Consider the following 12,547-nt stretch of genomic DNA (forward strand, 5'->3'; position numbering starts at 1 on the left):
TTGTGGTTATAAGCATATTTACAATCAAGGGGAATCAGAGTATTCCCCTTATTTACATACTTATCCAGACACAACATCATATGACAGTGTTGTGGACAGAATGTGAAAATGGATAAAGGATACATGTTCGAAATACGCTTTAATTGTGGAAAGTGCACGTTAAATCCCCAGTTAGAAGAAGAGTGAGTGAGTAGGGTTTTACACCGCTTTTAGCAATATTCCAGTAATATTACGGCGGGTGGCACCAGAATTGGGCTTCACACATTGTACTCATGTCGGGAATCGAACCCGGGTCTTCGGCGTGATGAGCAAACGCTTTAATATTACCAATAGGCTACCCGACTGCCTAATTAGAAGAAGAAGAAGGATACCTGTCGACAATATTTGTTTGATGCTTCTAGTTGGTTGGTTGGTTTGTTGTTTAACGCCGCACTCAGCAATATTCCAGCTATGTGACGGCAGTCTGTAAATAATCGAGTCTGGACCAGACAATCCAGTGATTAATATCATGAGCATCGATCCACGCAATTGGGATCGATGACATGATTCAACTGTGTCAGCGAGCCTGACCATCCGACGATCCTGTTAGTCGCCTTTTACGACAAGAATAGTCACCTTTTATGGCAAGCATGGGTTGCTGAAGACCTATTCTGATGCTTCTAGCCTAATGTTACTTGACAGCTGGCAAATTGAAATATATGTTCCAAAGCTATATTTTAGAAAAAATAAATCAGAAAGCACTTGTTTGGGTTTATAGAAATTATACCTCCAAATTCTCCAGTATACAGCAATCTACCCCTAAAGGACTCCAGTCCTGATCTTGCAGACACAAACTCTTCTGCTAAATGATCAGATAATCAAGAACATAAATTGAGGGAATGAGTTAAGTTTAACTCTGCTTTGAACAGTATTTCAGTTACATCAAGGCATGTCAGCTTGATGGGGGAGGAAGCGCAAAATGATGCAAGTCTCAAACATTTAACAATTTGGTGAAACCCACAAGCACAAGCATGGTGCTGACATACCAAACCCGGATTCAAACCTATAATAATTTTTGCTTGGAATACGGCCGGGCTTAACTCTGCAGGGCACATTTGAGTTCCTCAGACAATTGGGCACCTGTGTTCCCAGAAACAAGAAAACAGGATGCAGTATTCCCAATGGACATATCTGCCAGGCTTACTTGAAGTCAGCTGGTGTGTTGTGGAGGTAGCTGTGACACCCGAGACCACCGCCGCCACCAACTGTACCCTCCGTCTCTGTGTTGCGACGATGGTTCTGTGGGCTGGAAAAAATACAAAAATGTTTTTCAGACTTTGTACCTGGTTCATTGTTTGGTCAAGGGGAGACAACTCAGTGTCTAGAGATGCAATCAATGTTAGACTGCATGAAGTTAATTAAATGTTCCTGAGACAAAGAGTGTTTATTAATTTTACTTTTATATACAACACAAGCAATCATTTTTGTTTTCTGCTCAAGAACAGCTACACAAATTGTCTCTAGGCAGGGCTGGTTGATGGGGAATGATGTGATCACTTTTATTCAAGGCCCGGATGGATGAAGACGAACACTAGTGAAGAGTGATTGAGGAATAAGATCGTATCCCAAGTGCATGGATCGATGCTCATGATGTCAATCACTGGATTGTCTGGTCCTGACTCGATTATTTACAGACCGCCAGCATATTGCTGAGTGCGGCGTTAAACAACAAACAAACAAACAAACAAACAATGGTTACACTTGAGCTCTAGTTGTGAATGACCCAAATAGCCCAATAATCTACAAGGTGAGGTGATATGTCGTATTATCATGATTAACGTCTTGTTCAAGTTCATTGTCATTATACATCAAAGTGCATGCACGTGTTTCCGCTTGTACTAGACCAGACTGATTTTATAGTGCTGAGATACCATGCCACAGTTTAACATGGATACCCCACTCAGATTTTATACTAACTCAGAGCTAACCAGCCCTTGTTTTATCCCCTTATGCCAAGCACCAGGCAGGGTAACAACAAGTGAACGCCATTTGGAATGAAGCGGCCAGGGAATCCAACTACCAACTTTCTGCTCTAAGGGCAGACGCTCTATCCACTAGACCACAGAGACGGTCACAATCAATAATGGCTAACATCTTCTACCTTGAGTGCTATGTAGCAAGGTTAGTGATGTGTTTGGTTATTTGTTCAATGACTGATAAGTAATGTTTGTGTTACAGACGCTCTATCCACTGGGCTACAGAGGTCAAGGTCTCCCAATATTCTACAAACCTTTGCCTCTTCACGTTGCCTGATTCATGTGACAGTCCACCATCGTTGATGGTCAGGGTTCTCTCGATGGAGCGGAAATAGTTCATGATGCTGAGACACTGCAAAATAACATTCAGGATTAGAACTGGATCTGCCTTAATACACAGTATAATCAGGTGCTGAACAATCAGTTGGTGATGAATACAAATACATTGATTCAAGGATTCAGTGATTCAAACTTGCATTCATAGAGCCTTCACTTAAATGAGTGAGAGTCAGTTCAGCTAAAAAAATAAGTCTTGGTTCCCAGGTACGGCCCGCATCATCATAAAGTCCACCACATGCTTTGTTTTTATTTCCATTTTAAAAAAAATCAAAAAATCTAAATAATTAAAAACAATGCGATCCAATATAGCACACAGTTCCCTTTACATGCGCATCTTGTGTTATGGTCATGGCGGCAATAGGAGTTTGTATGCTTGTTTATGTAGGGAGGCCCTTTCCCAGGTTGATGGTACACAACTGTTTATTTGGTTACATACTAGTTTGAACAAGCCAAAAAAAACCAACAACACTGCCCGCCTGCACTATATTTTCAAAAGTCATTGCCTGAGAACCAATTCTATTATTTTTTAAGGCCTTATATGGCAGCGTCAGATGGATGTGAGAGTAATACTAGAAGTGATGCAGGTCATAACCTGCAAGAATCTGGGATCGAACCCACGATCATAGATTTCTGGCGTGCCTAAGGGACACAACTGTGCCACAGACAACAGGGCCACCTGTTCACCATGTTCACCTAAAGGAGATACCTCTGCAGCAACAGCAACACCCATGTTATCCTACCTCACAACATGGTTATAAAATAAAAGTCGCCACTGACCGATCTGCGGAGATCTCGCAGCCTCAGATGCCTCAGCTGAAGGAAGGAGAGGTACGCCCCCTGGATGTTGACGGTGGCGCTCTGGTCATGCTCTCCTTCATCAAGACCTGGGTGAGAACACCACATCATCAACATTAACACTCCAACAATTGTCTTATAGATTCATAAAATAACATACTGTCATCCCCTTTATCCTTGTTCCCATATTTGGAACTTGCAGATTTCCCATAAGCATGTTGACATTACACACAGGCTAAAATTAGACTCATTAACGGCTTTCATCTTTCTACCTTGAGTTCTGATTTCATAAGAAGGTCCTTGTTATTTGTTCTGTTAATGGTTTAATAATCTTTGTTTGTTTGTTGTTTAATGCTGCACTCAGCAATATTCCAGCTATATGACAGTGGTCAGTAAATAACCAAGTCTGGACCAGACAATCCAGTGATTTACATCATGAGCATCAATCCACGAAATTGGGATATGATGACATGCATCAACCAAGTCATTGAACCTGACCATCATATCCCGATAGTTGACTCTTACGACAAGCATAGTCGCCTTTTACAGCAAGCATGGTTGCTGAAGACCTATTCTACCCCGGATCTTCACAGGTTTAATAATCAACTGGTAATTGATCTATTGTGTCACAAACATTAAATACGCTGAATTTATAGATATAATTTTGTTTGCAAATATTGTCATAAATGTCCCTAAGTAGCTATTGTCACATGTGTTGTGTGCAAGAAGAAATGTTATGATGACATATTCAGGTTGTCATACTAAAAGTCTGGAAGCCATTCAGTGAAACTTGATGACATTCTCTAAAACTTCAAAAAGGAAGACAAGCCTGACAAAACTCATAACCTGAAGAACAGTTGTTCTGATTTATTGAGAACTTCATATATTTTGTGCCTACCAAGCATTTGCACCGTGTTCACGTAATCGTAACTCTCCTTCCTTTTACGAGCACTAGAAGCTCTGGTCTGACTGAAGTTGACGTCCTCCAAATCCCTCTCATCGAAATTCTGAGGGCTGGCCTGATCCTGTCTCTCAGCACTGAAACATACAAAACATCCTGTATGTGACATGAAACAATTACCAACACATTTCATCTGAAAACCATTCAAAGCCATTAATGTTATGTCTAAATCATTGTGGTCTGTAAAGATTGTGACTAGACCAGAAGAACTAGTGATTGAAAGTGAGAGCAGCAAGTCACTTAAACAGGGTTGTCTCCCCTGGTGTTCACCCTCTCTATACTATTAATACTAGGCTGCCATTTCTACCATAAGATACCTATTTTGTAGGGCTGGGATGAAACACCAACTGTGCCATCCAACATGTATCATGAGTGAGTGAGTTAGTGAGTTTGGTTTAAGGCCGCTTTTAACAGCGTTCCAGTTATATCGAGGTGTGTCTTCTAAATGTGGGAGGAAAGCCCGAAGTGATGCAGGCCTCAGACGTTTACCGCTTTGGTGAACCTACGAGCACAGGTATGGTGCTGACAAACCTAGAAACATAATCGGGCGAACCAGGATTCGAACCCATAATCATAGGTTTCTGGTGTGCCAAAGGGACGCAACCCTGCAAGGCAAATTGCGGCACCTTTGATGACTGGGCCACCCGTGACCCCCGCTGATAAAGGGAATCGTTGCTCATGCTGTCAACCACTGGTTTGTCAGCTCTTGACATGTTTATTTACAAATTATATGACATAAGTCATAGCTGACTCACAGCAGCACTAAACAGTATTCACGCATGCTCTTAAATGCAGTCATGCGATGTTGAACACATAGAGTCAGCTTGTATGATGTTTAGAAGTGATACACATATGAGAGAAAGTGTATGGACGTCAACGTCATTCACCAGATGAAGGAGTAAGCATATACTCTGAAACGACGAGTTCCTCATAATAAAAAAGTTGACATCCATAAATTCCCTTTTGTAAAAGAATTGATGGTACGCAGAACAGTGAAGGGTCGTATGGACAAAAAACATGGAAACACATGATTCACACAGTAAAATACCTACTCGGTGTACAGATCTGGGTTTGAGTATATCTTTTTCCACACCTGCGTGGTGTTGCTACGGGTGCGGTGCGACGTCACAGAAGCAGCTTGCACATGCGGAGGATCGCGCACCATGCCTGCTTGCTGGCGCAGGGTGTCTTGAACTGTCTGTGTGCAAAACCATAGGAGACATGCAGTGCAAGAAGCATCGACAATGCAAAGACCTGTATCACCAACTGTAAATTTAGGTCAACAAAATGGACACCAAAATGGCAAATATGTGTCTTAATCTCATTCCTTCCTTTTCGGTAAATGGCCACACAGGTCTTTGGAATATAAATAAAAATGGTGCTCATAATTGTTTCAAATTGCTAAACCGTTTTGCATGTGGACAAATAACACTGAAACAAAATATACCATATATGCATTATCATGCTTGTGACCACACCAGTTATGCATTCTACTTTCTTGTGACGACACCAGTAACAGCGCATATTGTAAGAGGCCTCCAAGTTTAGGTTTTCTGCAATTTTATTCTAAACTTGGAAATTATATTTGTTTGTACAACTTTAGGAACAGACAAATACAATGCAGAAACTGATCATGCTGACAAAATATAATCTAAATTGACATTATTTGATACTTAGAGTTCTCTTTTGGCTTAAAAATCCATGCATCCTTATATATTAATATCACGGCGGGGGAAACCAGAAATGGGCTTCACACATTGTACCCATGTCGGGAATTGAACCCGGGTCTTCGGCGGGACGAGCGAACGCTTTAACCACTAGGCTACCGGACCGCCCTGTATGAGTCAGGATAAGTATTACTATTAAGGATATTTTTACTCTTAAGAATACATATTTAACTTATCCTGACTACTAAATTGTTTGTTTGTTGTTTAACGTTGCACTCAGCAATATTCCCGCTATATGACGGCGGTCTGTGAATAATCGAGTCTGGACCAGACAATCCAGTGATTGATATCATGAGCATCAATCCACGCAATTGGGATACGATGATGTGCATCAACCAAGTCATCGAGTCTGACCACCCGATCTCATTAGTCGCCTCTTACGACAAGCATAGTTGCCTTTTACGGCAAGCATGGGTTCCTGAAGACCAATTCTACCTCGGATCTTCATGGGTCTGACAACTAATTACTGGAATCCCATAGAGGCGGTGGGTTCCACCTGTGTGTGGTTCAGAAAGAGATCTGTTGAATTAACCACCTGGGAACGTGATAATTTCTTTATATCCATGCGGGGTACCACTACCTTCTTGTGAAAGAGAGGAATAAATCTGATAGATTTGGTGGATTTAGTAAAGTTTGCTAAGGAAAATAATATTTCCCAGTTACTTTAAACTATAGTGTAAAAAGGAGGCAATAAGCTTAACACAATCATTTTCACTCATAGTAAAACAGTGAGTGAGTGAGTGAGTATGATTTTAGGCAGCTTTTTGCACTATTCGAGCAATATCATGATGGGGGGACACCAGAAATGGGCTTCACACATTGTACCCATGATGGGAATCGAAACCGGCTCTTCGGCGTGATAAGCAAACGCTTTAACCACTAGGTTACCCGACCGCCCCAATAGTAAAACAGGGGAAGATGGACTCTTGGCTATTGGTTATAGGACAGTAACCTGATATCAGGAAGTCTGCCTGATAATGGGTGAGTACTTGTAGAAAGGTCTATCTTCCAGGAAGCACTGTCAGTTGCTGCTTAACTAATGGTCCAACTTGGTGAAATCCAGCAACATCTTGTGTGGAGAAGTCTCTGAGATAATGATTAGCGAAGACAGTGTCCAATATCCAGAAACAACCTTGCATAATTGTCGGGAAGGAGCAGGTGCCATGAAGAGCTAAATGCCATGGCTCTCACTTCATGCGGAGGAATGTAATTCAAGTTTAAAAAATTATAAAAAAGGATTAAGTTTGATAGGATGGCTCGGATTACAAAGCTCAGGATATTTTCCCCAAACACTCAATTGGCCGAAAATGAGAAGAGCGACGAGTATACTGGTTTGGTCACGCAGACCAGGGGTGTGTTCGGGTGAGCTGCTCTCTGGTTTCCACTACATTTAGTACGAGTCAGGATAAGGTAAAATGATTTGAGTTCACTGAGATGGGATGAAGCTTCTAAAGTTAACTATCTAGCTCTTAATAGCAGCAGCTGGGCCCACTTGCCCAAAACGATCTTAGCGCTAAGACTATCGTAAGCCTATGTTAAAGTAGGGGAGTTAAGATCATCTTAGCGCTAAGATCACTTTGTGCAAGTGGGTCCTGGACTTGATTATCACACACTGTCACTTCTTTGGAGTCAGTGAAAGTTAAGCAAGAAGTCAGCAGACAAGATGGTGACATTTTCACTTTAAGTGATTCTATTTGTTGTCAAACTGAAAAAAAATCATCAACTTATATGTTTGATCCCCATGAACCATTTGCAACTATTTCATGTTTGGTGCATTCATATTCATTGATATCTTTCTTGATAGTATAAAAATTGATATGGTTCCTTAAAATGATAGGAACCCAGTCGCTCCCTGGAAGAAAATCAACTTGGAGGTCTGTGTCTGTCAGAACAATGAATCATGCAGAGCAAGTGACACTACATGTAAAGCTGGGTTCACAGCTAACAGTACATCCCCAACAGTCCCAACCAGGCATGTTACTTTGAAAAAAACACATTAAATTTAGTTCCTTACACTTGAGACTATTCTTATTTTACAAACGTATTCCAAAATAGTGCCATGGCACTGTAGCTCACCTAAATATGAAGTCAACAGTTTCAAACATCGACCAAGACAGCCACTTTACACAAGTTGTGGTCAGCATTGATTTTGAAATTCTTTCTGATAGAAAGACAATTTTCTGTGTTTTACATATTTTGTGATTATTTCTAATAAAACGTCTAAATCTCAGATATACATTGATATTTAACCTCAAATTAAATTCTGATACCAGACTGCAACTTCAGCCTCTAGTTGGAAGCCCGAGTATGATAACATTTATGTTGGTCAAGTAAGATCAGCCGATACTAGTCCATAAACAAAGACTACAATCTACTGATAATAATGCCTAGATACAAGTTCAGGTTTGTAATTTCAAATTCCATTTGTTCAAAGCTAGAGTCCAACTATGAGTTACACAGGATACCTCACCAGTCTGTGACAATAGCAACTAGTCAAAGCCACAAATTTAACAACAATTTTATTCAGTCTGTTGTCCCAATACTAACACCAAAGCTCCACACAATTTCCGTATTTGTGTAAAATATGCAAAACAAGGCACCATTACCCAGTTATTTTTAAGTAGCTTGTGAATAAATATGCATGAAAATTTTCAAAAATCCAATAGTTTATCTTTTCAGATCTTTATTTACTGATCAAATGCGGCATCATGAGAACTCTACTGTATAGAAAAACACAACAATACCATGTATTCGCTGTTGTGAGTTTATGCGACATGTTACCCACTTGGGCCAGCACACAAACAGCTACAATTTAGAAGTCACATCACACATCATTTTAAGCAGAATTATTTGATAAAAATGTCTAGTCATTGGTGCAAATTATATACACAATTGTCTGGACCCAAGGGAGTAAAATATATTGAAGATTCAAAGAAAGAGATCACTACCCAATGTGAGTAATTATTCTATGGCTGAAAAAATTACCTGAAGCCCTGTGACACAAACACTAGAATGAGTTTTTACTCATAAAAAGGTATGTTTCCCCCTCCTTTTTTGATACATTATTTCAAGTTGTTACTACAAATGTGTTTGCAAATAAAAAATATAATAAAAGCAAATTATCGCCTTAAAAAATAATGGTTTCATACAGAAATATTCATTAGCTGTAGAGTTTTGGAGGGAAGCAAACACTACTTGTTTGAGACTACGTGTTTGGACATGTAATGATGCCAAGTTGGGGATGGTAGACTAAACATATTTTATATACCGCACTGGTTTGACTTGTTGGAGACAAGCCTCAGCCATGAACCCTGATAAAGCATTATAGTTGAGCAGCGACAACGGCATGCATCCCACCTACCTCTGCATCAGTGACATGGAGGAAGTGAGCTTGTACTCTCAGAACTTCATCAACATTGTTGGTCTGTCGGAGCTGTGTCCATCTCTTCTCCTGAGTTGAATCCCGATTTGACTTGAGAGTGATGAATGACTGCCAGTTGGCATCCTTCAAGAGGGCGTGGTTCGGGGAGTCTGACCCCCACGCATCCTGCCCGCCCTACAAATAGGAGAGGTGAGGTGAAACAGGGTTAAAGGCTTAAAAATGAAAGAATTGGTTCCTAGGCAATAACTTTTGAAAATATAGTGCCGGCAGGTATTGGCTTTTTTGGTTTGTTTTTTGGCTTGTTCAAACTAGTATGTAACTAAATTAAATAGTTGTGTACCATCAACCTGGAAAGGGCCTCCCTACATTAACAAGCATACAAACTCCTACTGCCGCCATGACTATGACACGAGATGCGCAGTAAAGCAGTGTGCATGTAAAGGGAAGAAACTGTGTGCTGTTTTGGATCGCATTGTGTTTAAGTGTTAGGATTTTGTTTGTACATTTTCTTTAAAAAATGAAAATAAAAACGAAACGTGTGAAACGACTATTTGTTTATTTAGCCTGATATTGACTTCAACATTATGTGTGTGCGTGGCTGCTTGTTCTTGTCCGGACTAATGCTGGTTACAATAAGGACACATTAATCCCATCAGAAACAGGGTTATAATTAATGACCTTGTTTACAAGTTGATGGTATTTTGTGAACAAACAGCCTTCGTAATTGTTACAGCTTCTCACCAACTTTCTGTCATGTAATGAAAAGATAAAACACAACTGAACATCAACAGTTTCCCCACTTCAATATTTTGGTCCTTGTCTCCATGTTGAGCTGACACTATTTCCAAAATGTTCAGGCTTGTTGAACCACCTCTTTAAACTGATCATACCTTACCTTGTTGAGATCTTATTCTTATCTTGACCTTATCTTGTTTAGACCTTAGTCTTATCTTGTTTAGACCTTATTCTCAACTTGTTTACACCTTATACTCAACTTGTTTACACCTTATTCTCAACTGGTTTAGACCTTATTCTCAACTTGTTTATACCTTATTCTCAACTCGTTTACACCTTATTCTTAACTTGTTTACACCTTATTCTTAACTTGTTTAAACCTTATTCTTAACTTGATTACACCTTATTCTCAAGTTGTTTACACCTTATTCTAATCTGTTTATTCAGTACATGAGTGGGCCAGCGGCCCATAGTACAATTCGGTTCACCAGACATGTATAAAAATACAACTGTGTACACCTAAATACACAACAGCAAGGCATTCATAGATAAAGAATATTACTTCTGCAAAAATGAATTCCTTAACTTAAAAGCGTGGTAAATATAACAAGCCAGACTTCTAATTGTTGACTGATGCAGAGACGACATAAGTATGTAAAATTGTTCTATTGATGGATTTACATAATATTTTTGAGGAATATATGTCACTCGGAGAGCATAATATTTTTCACAAACCAATACAAAATGGTATTCAGACTCAACATAGCCTGTTTTACAAACCATACATAACCTTTGCTGTCTTGGGATACCAAAATATCTCCCGGTTTCTATGTGGAGCGAGTGGGAGCTAGCTCTAAAACGTGCCAGTGCAACGCGAAACTTATTGATTGTAATAGCCGATAAATAAAATTCCCTGCTAAACCTAAATTTATAACAAAGATATGATGAATACTTGGGGCTATTGGTCAAAGCAAAATGCCAATCTTGTTCATAAGAGCATTTTAATCTTTGTATGAACTCATTCTTAACTTGTTTACACCTTATTCTTAACTTGTTTACACCTTATTCTTAACTTGATTACACCTTATTCTCAAGTTGTTTACACCTTATTCTTAACTTGTTTACACCTTATTCTTAACTTGTTTACACCTTATTCTCAACTCGTTTACACCTTATTCTTAACTTGTTTACAGCTTATTCCTAACTTGTTTACACCTTATACTCAACTTGTTTACACCTTATTCTTAACTTGTTTACACCTTATTCTCAACTTGTTTACACCTTATTCTCAACTTGTTTACACCTTATTCTTAACTTTTTAATCTCTTCAATTTAACTTTGGTTATCATTTTCAACATGTTCAGACCTAAGTCCAAATTCATTCAACCTTTCTTCTTTTCAACTATTTCTAGGAGTTCAGATCTCATTTCAGTTAATTTCGACCTTGTTTTATACTGGTACCTTGTCATCATAACATAACCTAGCAACATGAGTAAACCAGTAGACCATCACTCGCTGTTTGACCTCACTCACCTCAACCCTGTCATACATCTTGAAGGTGTTCATGTGTTCCTGCTTGATGAAGATGTGCTTGAACCTGCGGTTGATGGCAGCAAACAGCTCCATCTCATCAGCAGTGCTGCGGATACTGTCCAAGTCCTGGGACAAAACTCTCACATGAATACAAGTCTGTAGATCATCTACACATATATTTGCATCAATATGGTCCAGGGTCTAGTTCCACAAAGCGATCGAAGGGCTATGATTGTCGTAAACCTATGTTAAAGTATAGGAGTTACGATCATCTTCGCGCTACTATTTCTTTGTGGAATGGGGTCCAGATCTTAGTAGAAGTAAATTGGCCCTTAATAAATTCTTGCTGTATACATTGGAATTCCTAACACAGAACATGTATACCAAATCATATATACACCAGCCATATATACTACAGCAAAAAACGTGTTAAAGAACACCTATTTCAGGTCAGATAAACTATACTGATATGAAAGAACTGGGTGTTCTTTAACTTCTTTTGCATGTTTTGAGTAGTATATATAGTATATATCTTTGTATATATCATTTATGTTCATAAACAAACACAGTTAAGTCACAAATATCTATAAGAGGTGTAATGTAAATGTTGAACAGAGTTTTGAATTGCCTCCCATTGTTCTGCCAGGATCTGCTGTTCATGTTTAGCTCTTGGTTTGTCAGCAACAAGCTCATGAGTCCATCCAAGAGGCAAACGACCTGTGAAGATCAGGGTTAGAAATGGCCTTCAGGAACCTATGCTTGTCGTAAGAGGCAACTAACGGGATCAGGTGGTCAGACTCGCTGACTTGGTTAATGCATGCCATCATATCCCAATTGTATGGATTGATCTGGTCCGGACTCGATTATTTCACCGTCATATAGCTGTAATATTGCTGAATGCGATTAAACTATAAGCAAACAATCAAAGTGGCAAACAATCTACATCATGGCTTTCCTCCCAAATTAGGCAGACACCATATTGCTGTTTAAAATGGAGTTGAACCCAACTGATTCAATCAAATGCATTGCCATGTTAAATGTTCCTTGTCTTGATTGCAGT

General features: G+C 39.4%; 1 protein-coding gene across 1 annotated transcript in view; it reads right to left on the reverse strand.

Moving 5' to 3' along the window:
- The window catches only part of LOC139445222 (uncharacterized), a 78,145-nt gene that overhangs the window by 53,722 nt on the left and 11,876 nt on the right, over positions 1 to 12,547 (reverse strand). Inside the window, exons 10-16 of the mRNA XM_071226360.1 lie at positions 11,488 to 11,613; positions 9,199 to 9,393; positions 5,163 to 5,308; positions 4,048 to 4,187; positions 3,132 to 3,238; positions 2,270 to 2,367; positions 1,184 to 1,285 (exon numbers count right to left, since the gene is read on the reverse strand). Coding sequence (XP_071082461.1) covers positions 1,184 to 1,285; positions 2,270 to 2,367; positions 3,132 to 3,238; positions 4,048 to 4,187; positions 5,163 to 5,308; positions 9,199 to 9,393; positions 11,488 to 11,613 — 914 coding nt within the window. The remainder of the gene's footprint in view (positions 1 to 1,183; positions 1,286 to 2,269; positions 2,368 to 3,131; positions 3,239 to 4,047; positions 4,188 to 5,162; positions 5,309 to 9,198; positions 9,394 to 11,487; positions 11,614 to 12,547) is intronic.

Source organism: Haliotis cracherodii, unplaced genomic scaffold (genome assembly GCF_022045235.1).
Source record: "Haliotis cracherodii isolate W230 unplaced genomic scaffold, xgHalCrac1.p SCAF_6, whole genome shotgun sequence".
Taxonomy (NCBI): Eukaryota; Metazoa; Mollusca; class Gastropoda; order Lepetellida; family Haliotidae; genus Haliotis; species Haliotis cracherodii.